Source organism: Passer domesticus, chromosome 3, assembly GCF_036417665.1.
Source record: "Passer domesticus isolate bPasDom1 chromosome 3, bPasDom1.hap1, whole genome shotgun sequence".
NCBI classification, from domain to species: domain Eukaryota; kingdom Metazoa; phylum Chordata; class Aves; order Passeriformes; family Passeridae; genus Passer; species Passer domesticus.
The window spans coordinates 45,352,397-45,378,990 of record NC_087476.1 but is presented as its reverse complement, the minus strand read 5'-3'; the positions used below and the strand labels follow the sequence as shown (position 1 = coordinate 45,378,990).

The following is a 26,594-nucleotide window of genomic DNA, read 5'->3' as shown; positions in this document are numbered from 1 at the left end:
CAGTACTTCAGAGTAATGTTCCTGCGGGCTCTGCATGGACAACATCACAGTTTGTTCCCTTGGAGTAATGAAAACCCCCTCCCTCCTGTGAGGAAAGGCTCCTCTTTCTTGAAAATATAATTTCCGGCTGAAAAACGACCACGTACATCTCTGGCTTCCCATCAGGGTGAGAGAAGAGTTTTTTTGTTGACATGTCTCTCATTTTTGAGCACGCTCTCCAGTGCCTCAGCCAGAGCCCTCAGTGTAACTTCCTGCTGAGTCAGGCTGCTGGTTTCATTATCCCAAATCCCAAACGGGTGGTTTCAAGTACTCCAGGCATTTTTCAAAGACAGTCTGAAACCCAGCCAAGCCATGGTGGGGGCTGTAACCCTTCTCTGGACAGGCCTGTGCTGGGACTGGCTCTCTCAGAGCTCAGGCGAGCTGGTCTGCAGCTGCAGCGCGCAGCTGCCACCCCTGGGGACAACCCCCTCTGCCCCAGATTCAAGAGAACGTTGTGATTTTTTAGCAGCAGTAAATGACCCCCCTGGGGGTTATTTGACCACCAAAACTACACAGGCTTAGCTGAAGGATTGAAGGGCCGAGATCCACATCAATATGGATTGATAAATGTTAGTGGATGCAGGCTGGGGACCCCTGCCCAGCCCCAAGCACCCCACCAGCCATTTTCACTTGCTGCTTGAAAGTCACCCCTTCTCCAGGTCCTGTGTGTGACACAATAAAACAGCAAAGGCAAATGTGCAATGTAGAGATCCATTATGCTTTATTTACATGCGTCACCATCTCTTTTACAAACTAGATTACAATTTAAAATGGAATACACAAGGCAATATCTACTAACACCAAGTGGAGTAAGCACTGCATCTCTACTTCATTTGGAAAGGGGCAGGTTTTGCTCCAAAACAAACTTCCTTCCAACCTCTGAGTAGTAAGGTAATATATTCCTCCAGGGCAGCATCTTTTTTCTTTGTTTCCTTTTTTTTAGTTTTTTTTTTTTAAATATAAAATCCTCAGTAAGACTGCAACGTGAGAGTGTCTGCTTTCAAATGAAAGTACAAGATAGCCCAAATGAAAAGTATAAACTGTTCAGCTCTTCGGTATGTAAAGACGGCCATGCGCGATAAGGCTGTGGATTTAATATTCTTCCAATTTACATGGCTTGAAACAGAAACAGATAAAACAGTTTTACAGATACTGTATACATATTTTTTCCAATCATGCAACTTTTTAAAAAAAAAGTTAAACATGTGAAGCCAAATGTACAATCCATTTTTTCCAACCCATAGTTACGAAATGTATCTGGTCCCCCTTCGCATCTGTTGGCAATTCCAAAGGTATATTGTGTACTTGAAACACTTACAGGACACCAATTGCCAAGCAATGATATAATTTTGGAGAAATACATGACCTAAAAGGTAACTTTTTTAAGCAGTGGCACAAAAATTTCTGGAGTTAAGCAGTGTTTTACTATCTGATTATTCTTAAGAGAAAATTTATTTTACAAAATCATTAAATCAAGCCCCAACCTGTGACTACAAACTGCATAAATAACACCTTTTTAGAGCTTTTGTTTAGACCAAGTGTTCAAAAGACAACCATGTAATTGTGACCTTGACCTTACATGATTTCACAAGGACAACTTCTAGGCATAAATATGTTGAAAGACTCAAAGGCCAAATTTTCCAAATGTAGGTTCCCCAAACTAACTATCCAAGGCTTAATTCTGACACCTAAATAACTGGCCCTTTGGATTCAGGGAGATTTATTCAGCACCTCTGGAGTAAACGGCCTTTGCTGGGCACCTCAGCAGGTGCAGAGGGCGACGACCTTCCCTTGGGCCAGGGGGGACCTGTCCCCTCCCCTTCCTTCAAGAAGCCACGAGAGCAGAGCAGCTTGTCCCCTGCGACCACGTTGGAGCCCCCGATGTCTGGTGCCTGACACCAGGCACTTCTGCTTGAAAATTCTGGCCCCAAAACTGAGCAATAAAAACCAAACCAAACTGAAGAGGCTGGCAAGTCCATCCCTCTTCAGTGAGTGCTGGGATGTTCTCCAAAGCAGGGGCCCAAGCTGTCCCAGCCATGCCAATGGAAATGCTCCCCTTGACTTTGCTGGGAGGCAGGTTAAGCCTTTCAGCCACTAATGCTTTTATTATTTCTTCTAAAAAAAAACTTCTCTGCCATTGATGGGCTGTCTCTAAACCAAGTGTTTTTTCTCCACTTTCTGAACAGAGCAAGCCATCATTTTGTCTCTCATTTCTGCCAGTGGAAAGCAGTTCCTCTGAACCCAAGCAGGCTAAGTTGCTGGAACAGAGCAGAATTTGCAGCCTTTTCATTTAAGTTTTCAACAGGCCTTCCTTTGCTTGGACAAGAACTGAATCTGAACCAAGAAAAAAAATAAATGATGGGGTTTGGTCACTTTGGCCACGCCATCGAGTCAGGCTTTACTGATCTGTCAGTGACAGTGGCTCTTTGGGCAGCACCACGAGTCTCACTGGAGGCTCATCTGTGTAGGGATCAAAAGCTGCACCTCAGCACGGGGAGCCACCGAGTGAGCTCTGCTGACAGCCAAAACTTGGGGCTGGGGCACAAGCCCAGCCACAGGGCAGCAACGCAGAGAAGCCTCAGTGAAAGAAACACCAGAGGGAAGTCCTTCAGCATACACTCACATTTTGGGGTGTCCCAGGAAGCCAAGAGCTAATGGCACACGCTCAGGGGAGGCCAGTGATGAACTCTTGACCGATTTCAGTAAAAGCTGCCTGCAACTGGACTCGGTTAAGCAGGGTGCCCAGCTGTGCCACACAAGCATCCCAGGATGCTGGCTGGTGACAGACATGGGCAATGTGCACCAGCCAGCTCCAATGAATGCAATAAACTAGGCCACGTGCTAACAAATAGAACCCCTCAGTGTAAAAAGAAAAGAGATTTTTTTTTTTTAAAGGCAAATGATAAACCCTTGGCTGCTTGAAAGAGTTGATATGCTACAGGGCTATGCTAACCACAACTGCACAGAGCCTACACAGTCGTAACTGGGGGGAGAAACCAAGAGGTGCATCTTTATGAGAGAACAGCATGGGGGCTACGGTACAAAACCAAAACTTCCATCACACTGGGAGCCGTTGTTTCACCAAAATCACCTCGGGGACCTGGAAAGTAAGGAGTGAGGAAGGGCCCACGAATGCGTGTGAGTGTTGGTGCATGACTGTGCATGTGTGGTGGCAGTGGCCAGAGGGAGTCACTCCACATTGCATGGGACACGGGTCGGTGGGAACTCATGCACTGAGACCTTGGGTTAAAATGCTAGTTTTGTTTTCCTAACATCCATGCATAATGATCCATTTCTGTACATAATAAAATATATTTATATATTTATATGCATAATGCTTTTATGCAAAGGAAAAAAAAACAACTTCATATATCGCTTTGGAGAATTATGTATACACTGTCCTATTCAGAACCTCTTCATACCAAATTCCTATGTACCACTGGTGTTTTCCCCTCTTTTTTTGTATCCCTCCCCCCCCAGATACTAATAAAAAGTAATCAAACTTTCCAGATTATAGAGAGGATCTATACAGCACCATACCTTTTATTCATTATTATTATTAATTATTATTCATTTTACAAAAGAAAATCTTAGAAGCAAAATATATAAAACTGCCTTGTCTTTCAGTGTCATTTATCCTGCTACAATCTACTCGTATGAAAAGCCATTTGTATGATATTGTGCCATTCCCACTCCTGCTTCTTCCTCCACAATGGATTATACATAATGAGAAGGAAAAAATAATCAAGGATATGTCCAAAACAACAACAACAACAAAAATAAACAGGATCACTAATGCCATAACACACCCTGCAGTGATCTGTGCCTCAGCTCCTGGCACTGTCACTGCAAGTCACCTGCCGATGCGCAGCCGCTCGGTTTCCTTTAATTTCTGTGCTTCCTAACACATCTCTACAGGTGACTGCATCCACCTCGTGTCTCAGCCCGTATCTCCTCAGCAGCTCCCCTGGGCAGTGAGGGCAGCTTTGCTAACCTAAGGCAGGAGGGCAGCCTGCTCCAGCGGGCAGGAAAGGGGCTCATGCCTCGGAGCTCGTCAGGGCAGTGGCACCCGCTGTCAGTCCGTCCTCGTGAGCCAAGAGGCAACACTCATCAGCTGCCCTTGCTTTGCAACCAGCTCTGGGTTGACCCTTACGGAAAACAGGGGTGTACCATTAAACTTAAGGAAAGAGTAAGAAAGAAACAAACCAACCAACCCAACAAACAAACAGGCCACGCACATCCCCTCTCTGGAATCCAGCTGGCTGATGGGACTAACAAACGCTGTGCCTTCAGAAAACCCTGACACCTGAGCAGTGCTGGGTCACAGTCATTTCCATGCATGTACACAGTGCCTCAGATTCCCCAGGGAGAGAAAGCAAAAATGGTTAAAAATCTACAGAAATCAAACTGGAGGCTGTAGGGGGGAGGGTGGGCAGATAGGGAAAACCTCCAAAAAGAAAAGCCAACTTAAAACATCCCATAAACCATTAATATATTGAAACACCACATACTCATTGACAAGTAACTAGTGTAAAGGCTACACAGTGTGTTCTCAACAGGATGGTGCTGAACATTGTCTCCACAGCAGGTGCTTGGCCATCCCAGAAAAGGAAGATTTTGCATACTTCAGAATGAGTTCAATTTTCAACAAAAAAAAAAAAAGGAAAAAAAAAAGAAAAAGAGGGAGAAAAAAAAAGTAGGTTCTTCACTCCAGTAAAGGGCCTATTAACAGTCTGCTTCATTAGGAAAATAATGCAGGGTTCACAAAGGTCGTAAGCTGTAAACAGTATCACTGTCCACTTGCTGACAGCAGATTTGGCAAAGGGTTCTCTCTCTCTACATCTCGTGTCAGTTTGAGGGCCTGGAGGAGAAAAAGAAGAAAAGACAGTGAGATTACTGCACAAAGGGGAAAAAAAAAAAAACAAAAACAACAGAACAAAAAAGGCAACCAAGCAAACATCCAAACAAAACAACAGCTTACACTGAAGAACATTTCAGGTACATGTTTGCACCCAGGAGCTTCAAACATATAGCAAGGAATAAGATGACCCTGCCTGAAAATACTTTTCTCTTGCCAAGGTTCATGTGTTTCTTTGATGGCTTAGCTGCTCCAAATAGGACAGAAAAAACCCTCTCTCCAATGAAAAATGACGGTCAAGTCTGATTTACAGAAACCCAGTGCACTGTCTATTTGTTAAATGTATTTCCAGGTAGAAGCAATGAAGGATCTTCCAGCTTTTCTCCATTTTTCATGATCACCTTTTCTCAGCATCACCAAAAAGCTGAATAAATCTGTAAGTGTTTGACATCCACCACCACCCTTGAAGGACAGATGAAGAGAATGCTTAAGACAAACAGTAAGGAGCCACGAATTTCAGTGTGGACTTTGGAGTTTTCCATTTTTCTGCTCACACACCAGCGACAGACAGGGTCCAGCTGGTTTTAAAAACTGGGTTAGGGTCTATCTTATTCCCCAGCCAAGAAACTTCTCTGAGGAGAGAGAAATGTGGGGAAGACACCTTGGATACAGCATGGAGATGACTATGAAGAAACATGGTAAGTAGGTAAAACACTGAAAACTGATGAACATTTCAACCAAGGGGGCCAAGGGGACAGAGTTTTAAAGGTACTCAGTGGCTTAGAGATATAGGCAGGCAGGACACAGGGTTTTGGAAAGTATGTGCATTTAGACTTTCTCATGAAATCCTCTCACTTTCCCAGAAAGCTCAGTTGGTAGACATCTGTATTGCTGGGCACGTAGCTTCTGGCTTTGAAATGGCTTCTGAAAACAGGGTTTAGTTCCCTCACACCTCACACTTACTACCTTTTGAGGATTTTCCCCAAGACAAAAGATTGATGATTTTTTTATACAGTGCAAGAACAAGGGGACACTGGCTGAAACCACAAAGCCACTGAGTTGATTACAGGAATGTCTTTACTTTCAAAAGACCCTGCTGGCAGGCACCCTCATGAAAAATGCTGGATTTAGTGGAACTGCTGCTTTAACCAGGACGGGCATCTCCTGCAAGGAGGATCACTCAAACTGTCTCCTGTCTAAGGTACAAGGCACTGATCCTATGATAACAATTTATTAAAATGATCTATTCTGATAATGCTGAATGATTGATGGAAATTTAATCATTTTGTCTCATGGTTATTAAAGCAACAGCGTGACAGCTGCTCCCTGTGCCATTAGGGGAGAACTTCATTCAGCACAGCTTAGGGAGCAGACAGATTGTGCATTTCACCCAAACAAAATTTGGCTTTAGCCTTAATTATGTGGAGGGGTTTGGGGTAGACTGTTTTGTGAATAAAGGGATTTCTGACTGGATCAACATATTGATTTGTTCATTTTCAAAGGGCAAATTAACGCTGGCTGTTGGTTAATGTGACTGCCTGCGATGACTCCATTTGCTGTGCCCCGATGGCCCTAACAAGGTCAGCAGAAGATACCCAGACAGGCCTGGCAGCCCCCAGTAAAACCTGGCTAGTGGCTCGTAAGCAGCTCAAGCAAGTGCAAGCCCATTTCTCTACTTCTTAAAGCCGGAGCACCAGAGGGGGCTGGAAATGAGTGACTTCCCAAAGCACAACATCCTCTGAAGGCAAGGCTCGTGTCCCAAATGCCACAGCCCAGCAAGTCAGCTCCCTCTCAGGCAGCTGCCAGCTATGTTAAGCATGGGCTTAACTGTGGCATGTGTGAGAAGCCTTGCTGACTTTGAATAAAGCTATTGATTTAAAGTAAAAGAGTACAGAAACTCCCAATAAAGCACCAGAGTATTGCTTAACATTTAAATCAAAAATCTATGTGCAGCATTATACTATGAAACCAAGTGATGAGAAAAAAACCCTGGAGGATGGGTTAAATTGACCATCTTTTGTGGAAGTGGCACCGCCAAATATTTTTTCTTGTGGGACCTGTACTTCAGACAGTGCCATCGTTTTGGAGACAGATGCACAGCTGAGGTGTGCATCACATAGCAGAACCAAACTATGTTCCATTTTCACAGCTCTGCTTACATGGACTTTGCAAATGGATTAAAAATGAAAAGAGCTAGATCAAAGTCTTAACCTGCCTGCCTTCAAATTACCCTGTTAAAGTCTGTAACAGACTCACACAGTCTTGCTTTCTGTCTCACCACAAAAAGCCTATTTACCCTGAGTTAGCAGCCAGCTACCCCACAGAGATGAAAACTGTAACAAGGCAGGGAAACGCGTGCGCCAGTTATATCTTCATTTATCACAGAATCATAGAATGGTTTGGGCTGGCAGGGACCTTATAAGATTGTCTAGTCCAATCCCCATGAAGTGAGCAAGAACATCTTCAACTAGATCAGGCTGCTCAGAGCCCACCCAACTTGGCTGGGAGCAGTTTCAGGGGTGGGTTACCCACCACCTCACTGGGCAACCTGTTGTGGTGTTTTAGCACCCTCATTGTAAAAAATGCTTTCCTTTTATTTTATCTAAATCTACCCTCTTCTGGTTTAAAACCATTACCCTTGTCCTGTTGCAACAGGCCCTGCTAAAAGCTTTGCAAACAGTCATGCAGGAGATGAGATGCCCCCTTCTTTTGTCCTATTCTCTGCCCTCCCATCCTCTACCTTGCTACTGACCAGTTACAAATGCTATTCTCATTTTACTCTGTGGTCAAGCTGACCAGTTCTAATTTCCCTCTAGCAACAACATTTCCTCACCTCTGCCTCACATCACCACGTAACTGGACTCCCAAGCCCCATGCCACCTTGTGCACCATCAGAGCAGCTCTGAAGAATCATTTGCCACCTGTTGCTTTCTCCCTTTGATTCCCAATGGTGCCAATTATGAAGCACTGGAAATTTCTTCAGAGCAGAAAGGTGACGTGGCAATGCTCCCCAAAGCAGGGCATAGATAACGTGCCCTGGTTTATCAGTGAGCCAACACAGCCACCAGCACATAAAGTCTTCTGTTGGAAGAAAAGCTGTGTGCTCCTTTACACAGTTATGGTATGAGAATCTGCACTGCCAACACACAGCTCCTCTGTATGGCAGCCTAACATGGATCTCCTCATTTGGCTTGTTGAGTGGATCTCATCTTGGAAAGTATCACCCTTTAGAGGTCTGTAAAACAAGTGGTCTCCCTGGGCACCACTTGGCAACAACTCTCCAGGGACAGGAAATCCCAGTAACTACTTTTACTGTCTAGACACTTGGGATGCAAACATTTTCAAGGAAACTTGTGTCCTTTAGTGACAGATGTGCATTCGTTCTGGTGCCTCTGCCCTTTGATTTGTCATCACTTCTTGCAACAGAGCTTCTACTCCAAAGTGGGGGTAGGCTCAAAAAGCAAGACGTGATTACGTGTGGTTACAAGTTAATATTCTGCCTCAGGTTTCACAGCTGAAGACTGAAAAATACACAGAATTTGCTTGAAAACAACTAAGAAAGATAACTACTGTGGCCAGTCTTTCTGTAATGACAAAATTACAGCACGAGATTTATATTTCAAGCACAATAAAAATTGCAAATCCCAATGCCACAGCAGGTGTGCCACAGTGACACCCTACAGGCTGCACAAGGATGCCACAGGATGGCCTGGTGCTGAGGGACAACACTGAGGTCAGGGGACACAGCACAAGGACAAAAAAAAGAGTTGGCAACTTAATGTGGCTTTATTTCCTGAACTTTCAGGCATGTTGCAAATTTGCTTTTTTTATTTAAATTCTGCTCATAAAAATAGATTTTTCCCAGCTCAGAACTGGGGGCAGAGAATAAGGGTTGAAGGATGGAAAGAGGAAGAATGCCAGCACAGAACCAGGACTTATGGGAGCTAAAATGTTGCAGTGCTTGTAGCTGCATAAGCATGTAAGGCACAAAGGTGTCTCTTTTCCTTCTGTTGCTGCTCTTCTTCCAAGGAACACTGCAAACCATAGGAGACAACCATTTTGGAAGTAAATGTAATTTAAGACAGCAGATCATTCTCTCATCCTGTACCAGTGCCCTGGGAAAGGCCAGAACTGTAGTGAGGTGCCACAACTATTTTTTTGGCTGGCATCAACACAAGACCTGCACCTCTCCAGCTGTCAGTTCATCACCTGGGCCGAGTGCCCAATTGATATGAAAAAAAGATCCTGACCTTTCCCCAGCTGCATGACGCTATGTTTCTAAAAAGGAGCTCTTATTACGCACTTCTTCAAGAAAACATGCTTTCATGGGGGCTATTTAAAAGTCTGGCTCAAAGGAAGGAATGAACAAAGAAAAGCCACCTGTAACCAGCCGAGTTATCAGGCAAACCACATACCGAGGGACCAACACTGATCTGCAGCTCTAAACAATCATTATGGCTCATTCACATGAGACAGACGATTTGCAAAGACTCATTCTGGAACAAAACCTGAACACTGCTGATCCAAGGAGGAAAGCACTGGGGAGACCAGTTGATGCGGGCTGTTCTAAAAATATCAGTTTGTGCTGTCATCTGGTGAGAGTATGTCATCCTGTAATCTTAGCATCTGCAGGGACAGCAAGTTTCTGCCTAATTATTGCTGCTGAATCACATGACAAAGCATGAGGTTCTAAAAAATACATCTATATAAAACACCAACAGAAGAACACCCAAACCACAGGATAAGACCACTGTCTTGGCTTCAGCTGCTTTACACTCACAACACAAGCCTGTGGAGCCAATCCTAGTTTTTACAGATCTCTTCCCTGGGTTAATAAAACCCCAAACAATAAACCCAGATTAAAAACATACCAGAACAAAAAAGCCCTACTCCCAGAAAGAGTGAGCAATTCATTTGTGTGTCAGCTCCTGCTGTCTTCACACAGCAAAAGTCACAGCATCCCTGCAAGCCCAGGACTGGCCTCTGTATGCAAGGGGCTTTGATCAGCTTCAGTGGGACCTCATGGGGGGCAGTCCCAAGGAGGTTTGCCCTGATTTCCCCTCTCCTCCTCCCCAGCAGCCATGAGCACAAAGTTTGTTCCTGTGCCACTGATGTCCCCAGCCACTGAGGAGTCTGCTCAGGGCAGGCCCTCCTTGGAGTTGAAGGGATCCCTGCTCCCCACAAAATACATTTTCTACATAGATATTTTTGTTCAAAGACTAAACTTGGCATGTGTGGAGTTCAGCTAGTCACAAAACCACCTTTCAAAACTTGGGCTGGCAGAAACAACATTTAAATGTTACAAGTGCCACCACCTTAACCACTAGCCTACTAGAAATGGAGCAGAAGAATGTGCTGCTCTTGAACTTCCTTTAGATTTTTTGAAGGCAGGCAGCCCCACCTTAGCTCTGTGTAAGAAACCTGGCAGCCCTATCCCTAAGACCTCATTTTTGAAAATAAGAAAGAAGGAAGTGCAGCTATGATCCTGAGGCAGTCACAGGTTATCACGTAAGAAGTCCAGTAATTCAGCTTTCGTGGGCAGATGTTTTCTGGCAGAAAACAAAAATCATTTTCTTTGTGGCAAACTGTACAGAACTCTCTGATTCAAAACACCACCCAAATGGAGATCTCTGACTACCTATTTTCACTTTTAGATGGTGTTGTAAACATGAAGCCATCTTCAGACCAATTTGTCTTAAGTATGAATTGTACACAGAAACAGGCAGAACACCAATTAACAAACTGGCAAGTAGTCCAAGCTGATATGGGCTAATGAAAGACATTTTGTTAGGTTTCCTAGGATTTTTTTTCACCAGAGATGTTAGTCACCAAGTGTGAACATTACACGACGTTGTATTTGCAGCTTGTGTATTCCGCAATAAGAAGATGTGGGACCTAGATGATACTAGTGGAAGATGAGTGACTTTAACTCACCTGTCAGGTATTTTACATGTAATTTTCAAATAAGTCAACGTGAGTCCAGCACAGCTCTGTTACAGAGCCCACAGGCACCCTGATAAATGACACATTGAAACCTCCTTCAGAAGATGCAGCTTAGATGAGTTTTTCAGCTTATGACACCAACTCATGAAGTTCCTGCCCTGCTCCTGCTCAGCCTTTCTCCACCCCATGCCTAACCCTGACAGCACTGCTGCCTACATGATGCCATTGTAAACTGGATTGATCACTGAACATCACTGAAACAATCCAGGTAAAAGCAACTTCTTGGATGGGTTTTGGTGCTAGAGAAAATGTTTGCCCATGCAGCAACTGCTCACCAGCTCCTGACCTTCCAGGCAGCAGCACATATCCTGAATAGTCTTCCCTGATGCTCTCTTTGGGGATTATTCTTTGGCAAAAGCCAAAGAACTTTGAACTTGCCAGGTGAGACAGACCCCGGAGCAAAGTGCAGAGTTGTGGGAATCCCAGACTAAGAGAAGGACCCATTAATTTCAAAATAAAAGGTATTATAGAGGCAAGTGAGGGAATACTGATGTCTATTTATTGCTAAAGCCTCTGAAATACCAAGGTGATGATTATCTGAGTGGGTGGAGGGCATTATCCAGGCTTTTGGAAAGCAGGTAGAGAGAGAGGAACAGAGGCCCCAGGCAGAGTAAGAGGGAAAAATTATGACTGAGTGAATAAAGCAAGAAAAAAATTTGATTTTCTCTATTCCTTTTTGTAAGAGAAAAAAACCCAAACCAAACCCAAATTCATTTATATGGCTCAATGAGGGCCCTCTGAAAGGCTGGGCCTGGGCAGCCTCATGGGCACACGTTGGTGGGGTGGGATTGGCCAATGTTCTTTGCAGGGACCATGCACAGGCTTGTGTGCAGCAAACATGCACAGCCACTAAACCTGCAACAGTGGCATCTCCTGCAGGGTTTTTTAATTTCCCTGTGAAGAAACTGTAGTTGATTTTCTTCCAAAGTAAACCTCTCTCTATACCTAAGTATGTATAAATTAAATACCTGTGTATTTGCCTTCTTTCTTTTCTTCCTGAAAACTGACTCCAACGTTTCTCTTATTTTTAACAGAACACAGCACTCACTATTCCTAGGTATACCAGTAATCCATTGTAACCATTTTTGCCTGCCTGTAAAACACACCTGGCTACCCTCGTGAAATGGATTTAGTGTAAGCAATTGCCAGGCTGTTCTGCCAAAAGCATTCCTCAATCTTTGGGCTTGCAAAGATTCATTACTGGGGTCATGAACATTGCTGAGAGAAGATTTTAATTCAGGGATCCCTATTGGAGAAGTAACCAAGAAAAGCAATTCAGAACAATGGCATCTGATGTCATGCAAGAAGCCCCTATCAAAACACGAGATGCTCACAGGGAGGCAAACTCTCAAACAGCGCTGCTTAACAGATGAGGAAGGGTGCATGATGAACCAGCTCAGCAGAAATCATCTTGCTTGCACCTGATACCAGAGACACCCCACAGCAGCTGGTCCACTTGTCAGGGAGAGGGAGAGAGGCTTCCACAGATGACTGGACAGCAATCGGCCGAGGAGAGCTGTCTCCTTAATAAATCTGTCCTCTGCAATGAGACTCTGCTCACACAGATGTGTCAGTTCCTTTATTCGGAGGGAGCAGCCTGAAGAAGATCATGGCAGCTATGCTTTCCACGGATGCCAGAGGCCGGGGTGAAGAGGCAGCAGGGAGCATCAGTGAGGAGGTGGGGTGCTGTGTCTCCTCCACGCTGCCCACACAAGTCCCCCTCGGTGGCCGCTACCTACATGCAGCACACGAAGCTATGGAAGCAAGAGGCTGCCCTATTTGCCTGTGTCAAGCAAAACCACCAATAACATCTATTTTCCAGGCCCTATTTGACAGACTGTACTGCTGGATGTTGCAAAGCAATGAAGTCCCTACAGCCTTTTTTTTTCACTTTGGGCAAAGAAGGTTTTTAAATCCAAACAGCTCACGCACCTGAAGGAAGAGAGAACTGGTCAGCAAGCATGACCAGCTGCAAACTTTTGCTTCTTCAACTTTGAATCAAGTCTCTTTTCCCCCCCCTTTCGTTTCCTAAATTCTCCACTACCAGAACTGAAGAAACCCCAAAATTCATGTGTGGCCCTGGCATTGCCAAGTTGCTGCCTTGCTCAGGGTCTGTGGGACACAGTGTCCTCTACAGCCCTTCTCCACAGCCCGTCTCCTGGCTGTGCATTGCAATGCTCTTGCTTAGAGTGAGAAGATGTGCAAGAACCAGAGGAAATCCTTGCACTGACAGAGAAAGGACTGTGCACACCAACAACTCCATCAGAGCACAGCAGCTTTGCAGATTGACTGAAAGGAGGCTGCCTGGGCAGCCTTGCTGTCCCTCACAGACAGCAGATCACAGCACGTGTCCTGAGGTGCTCTGTACACACAGGAAACAGGAGAACATTCTCCAGGTTCACCACTGCTGCTCACCTACCACAAAGCTTCCTCTTGAACATCTAACTGTGAAACAGTGAATGAAAATGCAATTAAAGATGAAAGGGTCAAATTAGGCAAGTGTAAAGTCAAAGGACACTGACTCCTTCTTTCTGTCCTTCACCTGGAAAGTAAGAAAGCTGGAAGTAAGCTGTAAACTGAATGAATGCCTCATTTAACCTCACCACTGAGATGCTCTACATACTATTCTGAAGTTAATAGAACACTTTCAATAATTTATAGCTAACCTTTTATCCTACTACATTTTGAAATTTACTCCCTTATACTAATAAATAAACAAAGGAGAAAGGGCCCTTTGTGTGGCACCTGCCCTATGAGTCAGGGAATATGTATGTGTGAGCAGGCAGAGGTATGGGCAGGATCCCGAAGAATCACAAAAGAATGACAGAAACAGTGATTACAAGTCCCCAGCTGTGGAAAATAAGCAACGGAAAAAAACACATCAATCTCAAAAAAAAATTAATCTGAAGAAGCTAACATTTGAAAAACACCTATGTCAGAACTCAAATCTACAGATATTCTCTTGGAGGAGTCCAAAAGAAAAAGATAACTACCCCATTCAGGGAGGGGGGGAGGAGGCAACAGTTATTGCATACTTAAAACATTAAGTAGGCCAGGATGTTCCTGAAATCAGGATCCCACCAATATATAACTCCTCCATTCGATACCATTTTTTAGCCAAGAAATACAATTTTACGAAAAAACAAACCCAAACAACTTTGCTAGTGCTGCTATGCCACAGCAGCAGCACGACCCTGATTCTGTCCAGATCTGTCCCACACACCTGATCCCAAGTGAGTGCTCTGATCTTGCAAAGACACTCTTCCTCCTCCCCCACAGCAACACTGCTCCACTGACTGCACAGCCCCTCGCCCATCCCTGTGTAACACAGCTTGGCTACACGTGGCATCGGCTGCAAGAGGGAATCCATCTGTTGCGACTTCAAAGAAGACGAGTTAGAGCTCTGTGATTCCTAAAAACCACAAATATTCCACCTTGGTTTGCCTGATTTGTCATTAACATTTTGCATGCCTAAATTAAGAAGGGCGCTGAACACCAGATGCGTGCTGACAGTGTTGCAGTCGAGCAGCTTTTATAGCTTAGCCTCGTTTCCCTCCACACCTCCACGTTTCTTGGTTGTGCCTGTTGCATACCAACACACAGCAAGCCATCACAAGCCAAATTACTATTATTAGTGTGCGCTAACTATTAAGGGTTTGGTGCAAACTCCAATAAAACTAAGGAACCAATTATTTTACCATGTCTATGGGGCACTGACCTGTTTGCCCGTTTTCCCTGTTCTCAAAGATCCTTCAGCCTGGTACCCAACTCTGTGATGAAGCCTGTTTAGCACCAGTGAAGTTCCCCACATTCAGACTGACAACGTTCTGAGCTGAGATGAGGGAATCAAAGTTAAAATCCAGCCCATCGGCATCCATGAGTTCACTGCGGATAATGGACTCCATGTCACACTCCAGGCTCCCATTGAAAATATCCAGGTCCAAGTCACTCGGGAACTTCTCATGTCCCATGACCGGGAGGTTCACGCTAGAGGAGTACAAAGAGGAGCCTGACAGCGGGTCAGAAAGTGTTTGCATAGACTGATTGACAGGTGACTGCTGATGTTTGGTGGATCCCAAGCTGTTGGAGTCACTCAAGCCTATGTTACTGATGGAATTGGACAAGGCACGGCTGCCACTAAGAGAGGAGTTGTGGGACTGGTGCTGGTGATGGGACAGGTTCTGATTGACCAGACCACCCTGGCTGGACTGCGCGGCGAACGACATCATGGGGTCGTTGCGGAGCATTATATTCCTGCGGGAATTCTGGGCGGACACAGCTGTGCTGGCTTGGGACATGAGTGGGTCAGACTGTGTCATCATGACATCGCTGTGACTAAGAGCATCAGAGGTGAGGAGATCCTGCAGCGTCTGGTTGTTGTAATGAGAAATGGAAGAGAAGGTGGCCTGCTTGTTCTCCTGAATTGTCTGCATGGGTGACTGGCGGAGGGAGTTCAGGGACGACGGCCCGAACACAGCGTTGTTGAAACTACTTGACGGGGAGCCCAGCCCTGAACCTTTGGAACCATAAGGAAAACTCGAGCTTCTCTGCATTATCCCTCCTGTGGGTGACTGCTGGGAGGGAGGGAGTGTTATATTGTCCAAGAGATCATCCATGAGGTTATCAGTCAGTCCATCATTCAAGTTCATTGTCCCAGCCATATCAGTCAACCTAGGCAACTCCACAGTACACGGTTTGTTTACCGACGGGGACAAGCTCGATGGACTGCTGTACAGCATGGGAGAAAGTGGAGCATCATCATCTTGAACATCATCGAGCTCGGTGCTTGCCAAAATTGGTGACAAGCGGCCACTGATCGTACTGGCGTTTGAATTTGTACGGGAGCGAAAATCTGTCCACGCATCCAGCTCGTCGCTGCTGCGGGAGGTGGGACTCCCAGGCCACTTGGAGAGCTGGGAAGGGCTGTCCTCACTCGTCTCCTGGGCTGTCTGCAGGGCTGCCTTTTTCTTTGCCGCCCGCCCTCTGCTCTTGGTGTACTTGTTGCTGTTGTCCATTGACACGGCGCGTCTCCGGGGCGCCTTGCCGCCTTTTCCGCCATCTGGATTGATCATCCACCAAGAGCTTTTCCCGGTGCCTTCATTCTGCACCCTGACGAATCGGCTGTGGAGTGACAAGTTGTGCCGGATTGAATTCTGCAGGAAAGGAAGAAAATAAAGCATCAAGACCAGCACTCCACTTCTTTTACAACCCAAATCTCAATCATTAAACCAACATCCCATGATAACACCAACATGAATAAAATCATTGGACCCTCCTGGACAACTCAGTCAATTTCTCAGGTGCTGGATATAGGAGGGCTAGAGTGTGACAGTGGCACGGTAGCATCCTGCTGTAAAGCAAGCCCCAAATTGCACTAGCTGTGCATTCCTTGTGCTCATCTCCACACTCCTAAAATCTTCATCCTAACAAAAGGTGACATTCCTGCTAGAAAGGAGCTAGATGTTTATCCCTTACTTTTTACTCAGGACAAACTATTATTATCAGTAATCTTGCCATCAGTTCCTTGAAATAAAAAGTGCGAAGGCACAGCAAAAATCTGGCTGGAGGGGTAGTCACACTCATCACAGCCTCTGCAAATGTCTTTTTAATTCTTCATGGGCACGTGTGCCGTGTATTTGTTATAATAATTCCTGAGAAAACTGCAAGTGCTGTTGCTCCTCTCCCACAGGCACTCTGTGCATGACTAAGCCGTACTTTCTCTCTTGATTAGAGGCACCAGAATTATGCCCATACGGCAGTAGCTGGCCAGCTGTCCCCTCGCTATAGTATCCTCACCGTCTTCAAAACATGATGTGACACAGTATGCAATGATATCCCTGTCCCCGTAAGCTGCTGGATACAGAGCTGGATGAAGCTGCTGTGCACAGCCGGATACTCCGTGCTGTACAGGATGCTATGGAACACAGGGCTCCCAGGGGAGCCTGCACACAGCCTGCTCTTGCATTGTACCTGCTTGCACCAGTCAGCAGTATCAAACTGCCCAAACACCACACTGGCTCAAACCAATGATAATCATCCCAGAATCAGAAAGAGCCTGAGAAACCAGTCCACGGTACTTCCTGAGAAACAGCACTGGATTTAAGCCACAATAACTGAGATGAAAATCCCACTCCACTCATCCTGCTGATCTTGTGCTTAAAATATGGATCAAAGAAAGGAAATAGTATTTGTTAGTGTGAATGCTTCCAGGTTTGGTAAACCATCTTTTTTTTTTTTCTCATGTGGAAATCCGAAAGATTTTTGGAGCTATCAAATATTTCTTTGAGAAACCCCTTGTGCTATTCCTGTAAGCTTAAAGAGTGTAGAGTTCTTTTTTCTTAAATTTTGGCAATTACCGGGTGTATCTATGACAAGGATAAAATCACATTTGTCCTATCAACTTTTAAAAACTCACAGTCAGCAAGACTATAACACAATCACACTATTCAGAACAAGTGCCCTTCATTTACAAAACACTGAAGAAACTCCAGATTTAAATGGGCAAAGAATGAATCAGTCAACAAATCATTCACCAGCACCTCAATATTTGCATCTTTAGGAAACACGGATGCTTGGCATAAATAAACTCGAGATACATGTAAAGAAGCACAGCCCAGCTTTTTTAAAAAACAATTCTTTTCAGTATAAAATGCCTTTCTTTTCCCACTGTTTTGTGGTTTTTGTCAGATTGTGAAATGGAAAACATGCCTGAAGTTCTCGCACGCAGACAGCAGACGTGGTTGTGATTATCACTTAATGAAAAGAGAAATCATATGGACCACGCTTCAGAACAGCAACTGTTATGTTTTAAACAATTTACACAAAGCAACGGATCAGACTTTGCTGAAATGCTCAAGAGAAGTTTGGGTCAGTGCCTCAGCTATAAACATGTCCATTTCTGAGGGACTACCATGCCATCAAAATATGGTGGATTGAGCTGCATCATAATAATTCTTCAGTTTAAGGAGGGAAAAAGCTTTTTATTGTTTAACTGATGGCATTTTAACAATATTTTGAGTCTGGCAACAGTCTAGCTTCTAATAACTAGGTACCACTCCTTACTTTCTCAGGTTTCTCCCTGTAAAACCGGCTGGAGAACCAATGTTTTTTTAGAAAATAACTTTTCTTGATACTCCAGCTTGTTCTGCATCTCTGCAGGTAGCTCTCACTCTCGCTCCCTGTAACTTCCATGGACAACCACTCGTGGGAACATCTGCACAGGGATTTCTCCATGCAAACTCCATGTCAGGCTTCAAAAGCCATACAAACCATGCTGTTCCCCACCTAAAAATGCTGGGTATAAGAATACAAGGCATCGTGACTCTTGCTAACGAAAAATAAATCTTAAGAGAGGAGAAACACCTGAAGTGGCATAAGCAGCGTGCCATGCACAGCTTCAGATATAAAACCACTCAGCCAAAGTGCCAGCAGCTAACAGGTTTTTGCCTATAGTATTCTCATAAAAGGGCTTATTTCTGCTGCTGGTATCCGTAGTATGAAAGCATTTGGCGGAAAACCATGAAAAATCCTAAATGGTAAAATTGTGAGACTGAGGCACCTTTCAGGATGAGGACTCCTTCATGTGTGGATAGGTATATGCACATGTGTAATTTTCTTACTATATCTTTTTGCTCAGTGTCGGTTTTACACAAATAATAAAAGAATGTAATAATCCTTCTGCACTGGAAATTGCTAGCTATAAAAAATCCAAGCAGTTTGTTTTCCTTTACATTAAGCACTATGCCACTTACAATCCTGCTTCTGTTTTTCTTTGCTTTTCTTCTGCAGGAAGATTTTCTTAAGCATAATTGTGGGCTAATTTATTTTTGTGTACCCCATCTCCACCCTCTGTTCAAACACTGCCTTAAAACCCACTTCTTTCACGTAACCTCCCACACTAACCTCTTCAGCAACAGTATCTGAGTTTTTTGGTTTCTCCTTCTGTTGGGTGCCCTGCCAAATCAAATCAGGGCTGGATCCTATTATCCTTTCTCATGCAAGTTTTGCTACAGAAGCCACCAGGATTGACAACTCACATCAGTGAAGGCTGTTGCACTGTGTTACCAGGTGGCAATCTGAATGGAAATAACTGTATTTTCTACCTGTTTTCTGAGCTGTCAGAAAATATTCCCATCTGCTTAAGAGACAGGAAAATATATGGGACAATTGCTGCTCACAACTACGGGCATTACTAATATATGACCATGCAACAAACCACAAAGGAGGTGCGGAAGCAAAGAAAATACAGTTTCTCATTTAAACCCACTGCTGATGAAATTAATGGGGATTTGTCTTTGACTTATGTGGGAGATGAATTAGGCCTTGATGATGGAAACTTAACACATTTTTCCATGCCAAAATGCAATGAGAAACTTTAAAAAAATCCATAAAGGAAGTTCCATCATCTGTCCTGGAGACCATATGTAGATGGGAGAGATGCTAGCCAGGCTGCAGACAGCTCGGATACCACCGATGGGTACAACATATGGACTGCACTCGAGCAGAGCAAAAAAGAAATATGATGAGCTCCTCCCTTTATTAGTGTTACTATTTATACTGGACTTGAAGAATGTCGTGCGCTCTACTGAAAGCCAGAAGACTGAGGCTCCTGCAGATAACATCTAGAGCATCATGTACTGCCCTGAGGGCAGACCAGCTGGGTTGAAGTCCCCTTTGAAAGTGGTCCTGCAAGAAGAGGGACTGTCCCTGGAAACAAGGAGGACTCAGGGCAGAGGAACACAGAGAGCAGGCAGAACTGGTGTGAGCAGAGGCTGGTGCAGTGCCAGAGGCAAGCAGTGCTGCTGTCCTCCCTTGGCTTAGGCTGATGGCACCAGGAGAAGGGGTGAGCTGGGGGCCAGAACAGCCAGGGCAGCCACACCAGGGCTTACACCACTTTCCCCAAACTTAGGGACATGTTCTCAACTTCAACAAATGTTGATCCACTGCACTGTGTTTTATTTGGTTAATACTCATCGAGGGATCCAGCTACATTTTACTTGCAAGAAAATCCCCCCAGATCAGCTAGCATGTCCTAATTACACGAGCCTCTCTCAATATTTTGATAAGACTGCAAACAGGCAAGCTGACAGAGACGACACTTAAGCAGTTCCAAAGTGCCCTGTCCCTAATCTGATACAAACAACTGAATGAGTCTCCCAAGGAGGCTGGGACTGTGTATTATTTCAACACTCAGACTCAGTCAGACAACAGCAGCAAACGCTTGAGCTTTTAAAATGGAGAAAATTCCCCCTCCCTGTGCCCATTTCAGCCTCTTCCAAGCAGTGTTTACCTTGTGGAGCCTGTCCACTAACTCAGACACCAGCTGCAAGTGCTTCCACTGCAGTACAGAGTCTTTTTTGTCTGGAAGCAACATGTGGTATCAATTTATCATCCTCGACAACGCAACAAGGAATCCACTTGCTTTAAAAATAAAATGAGTTGTGTAACTTAACTCTTAAAAGTCCCTGCTTTTTTTTTTTTTTTTTTTTTTTTTTTAAGCCTGAAGATCAGCAAGATGAGGTGCAGCTGCAGCTGGTGGCTGATGAGTCCAAGTTACACACTGGTCTGTTTTTCCTTCAATGTTTTGTAGTGAGAGGCAAATTTCAGATAGGGGCTCCTAAACTGTAGATTTAGGGCTAAGAATCAAAAGCAGTAGTTTAACAAGTGGGATATTAAGACATGGTGGGAGAAAAACAAACACTATCTGCAGACCCATAAATGCTGCTAATGCTCACTCGGGAGAATTACACTTTATTTTATCCTGTATTAACATATATAATGTTTTCACTTCACCATATGAAGTTGTCTGGTAGCCATGCAGCAGAGAAAGGCATCAGATCTAATACCACTGAAAAGAAGCCATGAAAATAACTCCAGCTTATCAGCCTCCAGCTGAACAGAGGGAGTCCAGCTTCTCCATGGTTCTGCCTGCTCACTTGAATTTCAGTTTTCAGCTTATGTAATCTTGTTCAAAATGCTGTCACACAAGTCTCATTTGGGGTGAACACCCCTAGAGACAGCTTTCACAAAAGAATTATTTTCTTTAAGCAAAGCCTACTTTTTTTGCATTCAGTGGTTGATGAAACTGGAGTCTGTTAATAATCCAACATATTTTGCCCACCTGTCCAGACCAGCGTCTGTGCCTTCTCATGAAATAACTCAAAACTTGCTTCAACTACCAGTTTTCACAGAATCACAGAAACACAGAATCACAGAATAAGCTGAGTTGAAAGGGAAACATGAGAATCATCAAGTCCAACACCCAGCCCTGCACAGGACACCCCAAGGTCACACCATGTGCCTGAGAGCATTGTCCAAACACTTGAACTCAGACGAGTGATGCTGTGACCACTTAGCTGCGGAGCCCAACCACCCTCAGGGTGAAAAACCTGTTCCTGATATCCAACCTAACCCTCCCCTGGAACTGCTTCATGCCATTCTCTGCCACTGGTCACTACAAAGAAGAGATCAGTGTCTGCCCCTCCTTTCATAAGGAAGTTGCAGACTGCAATGAGGTCTCCCCCTGTTTCTCCAGGCTGAACAGACCAAGTGACCTCAGTGCTCCTCATATGGCTTCTCCTCACGGCCCTTCCCCATCCCTGTGGCCCTCCTTTGGACACTCTCCAATAGCTCAATGTCTTTTTTATCCTGTGGTGCCCAAAACTGCACACAGGACTAAAGGGGATGCTGCATCAGTGCAGAGCACAGTGGGACAATCACATTTTACATTTCACATATTTTACATTTTGTTTGCTTTCAAGTCCCCAAGGAGATTCAGTTGCAAGTAAACAAGAAAACAGATGCAGTGGCTAAACTGTGTGCCAACTGTGTGCATGCACATAGGAATTCCAGGTGAAAGGGATTTGCAAGCCTAGGGAAGTTGATCTTTAGGAAGTACCAATCTATTGGTTCCATACAGTCCCTTGTTGCCTAGCTGCATAAGGCTGCAGGGCTACACTTCTCAAAGAACCCTGAAGTCCCAAAGTGGCCTCAGAATTTCTTCCTCTTTCCCATGAGTTTTTTCAAACCAGAAAAAAGTATATAATTTAATAAAGTAGTGAGGGTGCTCTGCAGATACAGAAAAATCAAGAACTAAAATATAAAGAGAGTTCTCCCACAATATCTCTCCAGCCATGTTGTCCTGATATGCCTCTTTTCCATACTAGAACAAGTATTATGTGTTTCAGATTGTTATTTTTTGCCCTAAAGTATGGAAGCTGCAAGGACAAAAAAAGCATTAAGAAATTACACACAGAAAAAGAAATCTTTCCTGACACCCAAAGTGGTTTTGATGCCTGATGCTTGGTATCATCTGCATGCTCCCAAGGCAGCTCTCAAAAATCCCACCAGCTGTTCAGCAGGAACAGGCAGCCAGAGCACAGCAGGGCCCTGCAGGGTACAGCCCTTCACACCCAGCTGGCAAAGGCACCATCCTCACACTCCTGCGTATGTGGGGTGACACAGGCTCAGCCCTACCCACGCACGCCCTCCTTCAGGAAAACGGAAAAAAAATATTCCACAGATTTAAGAAAGTCAGCTCCACATCTGAAGGGTGGTTCTGTGGTTTCCCCTCCTCATCCTCTCTTCAGAGGAGTTTTCTGACCTTGGTGGTAGGGGAAGAACACCAGAAGAGGCCTCCACTCTGCCCACTGTCCCCCACCCCAGAAGAGTAGAGCCTTGAGGGATTTAAGCTCCTTGGGAGAACAGCAAGTCCAGAAAAGGTTTATCCCCTGAAACGTGCTCAGACAGGAGAGCAGTACATGGATCTGCCTCCTGTGTCCCGCACACGGGGCACAGCGCTGTGCCAAATTCCAACAGGAGAAAGTGATTAGCACAGGGAAAACAAACCCTCCCCGACACGCACACCACGCTGCCCCAGCTGCGCTGGCCACGAGGGCAGGCAGCGAGCCACCTGCCCACCAAGGGGCTTTGTGCCCTCCTCTTTCAAAAGGAAAGCATCTCAAAGCATGGACCTATGGGAATTGAGTCATGACTTAAAAGTTTTTCCTAAAAAAAAAAAAAGTAAGAAAAGTAAAAAAAAATTAATTCTAGTTAAAACAACCTCTGCCTCACTCTTTGCAAACAGTGATATTGCAAATTGCTACGCTGACGTAAATAAAACTTAGCTGAAAATATACACTGCCTGGAAATTGCCTCAGAGCACCACGCTTCCAGTTAGCAGAAAAATCTCCAGTTATTTTACAGTCAGACATGCTCTGACCACATGAGGACTCTAATAAATAACATTTGTTTTGCTGTGAGTAGAGCATGCTGGTTGTCATTTACACTGGGTGTTGGGAGACGGGAAGCAGAGTGCAAGGAAAACGCTGATACTTTAATGCAGCTGCGGACCAGGAAGGTCAAGCTCTCCAGCAACCCCCAGCAGTGTCAGGAGCCAGGTATCTCAGCCCCCTTTGCTATAGGAAATCCCCTAAAAACCAAAGTGTAATCCTCTGCATGCTGTGGCAATGCTACTCCACATTAGAATAAGATTTGGGAATCAGGAGGCGGGCACTGTCACTGAGGTTACTAGGGCACCTTGTCAAGAAGCACCTTTTTCAGTCCCTTCCACCTACTTCATATTGTGGCTGCCCAAAACTCAAAACCACAGTTGATTTAAATAAAAGGATTTAACTTAATTAAGAGCAAGAATTTACTGAGAGGTATTGCTCTTGTAAAGTGAAATCCCAAGGGAACTCATAACAGGCTTGACTGGGACATGAACAGAGTCAGCAAGAAAATGGGAGATGTTGCCCTTATTGAACTTAAAGCCAAGGAGTTGCATACAAAAAGGCTGCAATGGACACACAGGGCTGGGTCTTTGCAGAGCCAGAGCAAAACATTTGTAATTTCTGTTCAGGAGTGGTATCACCAGCAGATAACATCTTTCTTTTCTCCTATTGTTTCTCAATGGCAAGCCCCAGCATTTGAAGTGTTTCCACTGTAGGAACTTTGGAAATAACACCATGCTTTATTTGTGGAGCTCCTTCAGCACAGCATTGCTGCATTTCTCCTCCACACCACAGAGCCCCCAGAGAAGTGCAAGCACACGCGAGTAATCTACCTGAACACTGTACATAACAGTAACACCCACAAAAACACCTACTCCTGTCAGCACAGCCCCAGTCCATCAGCTGCTGAAGCTACTGGAAGAGTCCTCCCAAACCTCAGTGGTCACCCAGACCACTCACCTTAATGAAAACAATGCAATTTTCACAGAATCACAGAATAATGAGGTTGGAAGAGACCTCTAAGATCATCGAGTCCAACCTATGCCCTAGCACCTCAACTAGATTATAGCAACCAAGTGCCATGTCCAGTCTTTTTTAAACACATGCAAAGATAGTGATGCTACCACCTCCCTGGGAAGAGCACTCCAGTACTTCATTATACTTTTGGTGAAAAATTTTTTCCTAATATCCAACCTATACCTTCCCTGACGTACCTTAAGACTGTGTCCTCTATCCTAAATTTTAGTGCAAGGCAGACTTTCACCATGAAGGTGTTGGGTTTGTATTGCTAGAAAGAAGATCTAGGGAGGAAAAAAAAAGCCTCTGTTTTTCATTTCTTAGATGCAAAGATCCCAGCACAACTCTCACGCATCATTGTGGAAGCCAGAGTGCTCAATTCTATTTTTACTCATTCTCAGCATATGGCTGTTACTATACATTGACTATTTAGAAACACGTATGGGCGTTCTTTCATGCCTTTATAAATAAATGTGAGTGATGCTACTGCTTATAATAATTCACTAAAAATAGTAGCTTCCCTTGGAAGATCACAAAAGCCTCTCACTGCTGAATCACCTATTATAAATCTTCATTTTTTGAAATCTTTTGCAGTCATGGGTTGATTTTTTTAACACTTTCTATGAAATGCAACTAAACCAGCAACAACTCCCACCACACAGTGGCAGGGGAAGAACAAAATCTCTGTGCATGGAGACAGCATTCCAGGGCTCCTGGAAGCCAAGCTCAAGGCTGCCCTGCACACAGCCCTGCGAAGCTCTAGCTCTGAAATGATAGATTGTTGAACACCCGGCCTGGATTAATTGGAAGTGTTGAGCTGCACACACTAAATTGTGAATCTGGTGACAGTTACAGCAAACATGTGACTGATGAGAGGAATAGATCTGATACACTGTCGCCTGACTGAGTTTGATCAGGCCGCAGCAAGCCCTTCAGAAGCCAGCACAGGCACCTGAGACCCTCTCATGAGAAAGCAGCCTCCAAACCAGCCCCCAGCATTTCTGCTCTGTCAGCTAATCTGAAACAGGACCCCTCTCCTGTGCTATTTTAAGCACATAATTACTTTATTATTGAACCAGAAGATACTCTCTGATTTTTAAAAAAACCAACAGCATTTTAAAACATGATGTGCTTCAGTTGGTAGCTGAGGTGGCAAAGGGAATGGTCCTGCTCCACAGACCTGAGCTCTGGGGGAAGCTGGGAATGCACCTAAGCGTGGCTCTCAGTGGGTCTGACCCACTGACTTTTACAGGCAAAAAACCCTTGGGAGCCTCCCAAAGGGCAGCTGGTGTGGGAACACGCAGCTGTGACTCCAGATATCCACCGAGCTACTGCAGCACTGCTGTGGACAGGGTGTCAATTAGGAGACAAGGGATAAGTGAACAGAACAACTTGAAAAACAGGTATCTCCTTCATGACTCCAGACTGGATAGCTACCAGTAAATACCTGAGCACTCTTCAAAACGTAATGGCAGCTGTAAAATATTAATGCCTTTTGAAAGTAGAAAGTGATCAGTTTTCCTTCTGATGTATTCTGATGTGTATTCTGCTTTCGTCCTGAGAATAACACGTGTCCTCCCTAGCCTCTTGGTTACATAGACTTCTGTATTTTCCTTCAGCATTGGGGAACATACTTTAAACACTGCACTTAGGAGTATATTTGAAGAATCCTACAGATTTGCTTTCTGTATACATAAACACAGCTCATGCTGTGCCAGATGACATGGGTGGACAAAAATATCCATCTCCACACCGTTTTTACAAGAACAGCAGCAAAGTGGGTTTACTCCAGCAGTCTTTTCCAGCCCATTCTTTGATCTGGCTTCCACTGATACACTGCATCAGGGCACTCAGTCCCAAAACCAGGTCTGCCCAGAAACTCACCACCAAGGCATGTGGCGTTAGTTCCCATGCTGTGATGCCCTGGATGCAATCTCCAAGCTGACAGCACTTGATTCTTTTTCCCCCCTTCCTATGGAAAAAGCCTTTCTGCAGACTTAAAATCTGGGCAGCTCCAGGTCAGACCTGGAGCTAGCGACACCAGCCACCCTCGGGAGTCCTGGGGAGAAAGGGGCACCTCCACCAAACAGGCCCACCAGCCTGTCCTCCTGTTCTCATCTGAGAGCGCCTGACCCTCTCTGCTGATGGGGGTAGATCTCATCCTCTGGCAGGCAGATTTTGGGATGGTGACTCCCAGGGCATGGCAGCTTCAGAGAGCTCCTCTGGATGCAAACCAAACTCTGCATCTCTGCATTCATCCCAGCCTCACCTAACCCCACTTATGATTATGAACTGTTTTAGTTTTCATTGAACCTCACCTCACTCAGATGACTTGTATGTTACTGGTTCTACTGGATTTTTTAAATTTATTTTCTGTTTACTGCAAGGGCAAAATATACCCGAGGAGCTGACAAAAGGGAATATGACACCTATTACAATGCCAATGA

The 26,594-nt window shown here is 44.8% G+C and overlaps 1 protein-coding gene across 1 annotated transcript in view; it reads right to left on the bottom strand.

Moving 5' to 3' along the window:
• Positions 1-736: 736 nt before the first annotated feature.
• The window catches only part of FOXO3 (forkhead box O3), an 88,231-nt gene continuing 62,373 nt past the window's right edge, over positions 737-26,594 (bottom strand). The window contains exons 2-3 of the mRNA XM_064412861.1: positions 14,619-16,053; positions 737-4,900 (exon numbers count right to left, since the gene is read on the bottom strand). Of these exons, the coding sequence (XP_064268931.1) occupies positions 14,653-16,053 (1,401 nt within the window). The 3' untranslated portion in view covers positions 737-4,900; positions 14,619-14,652. The remainder of the gene's footprint in view (positions 4,901-14,618; positions 16,054-26,594) is intronic.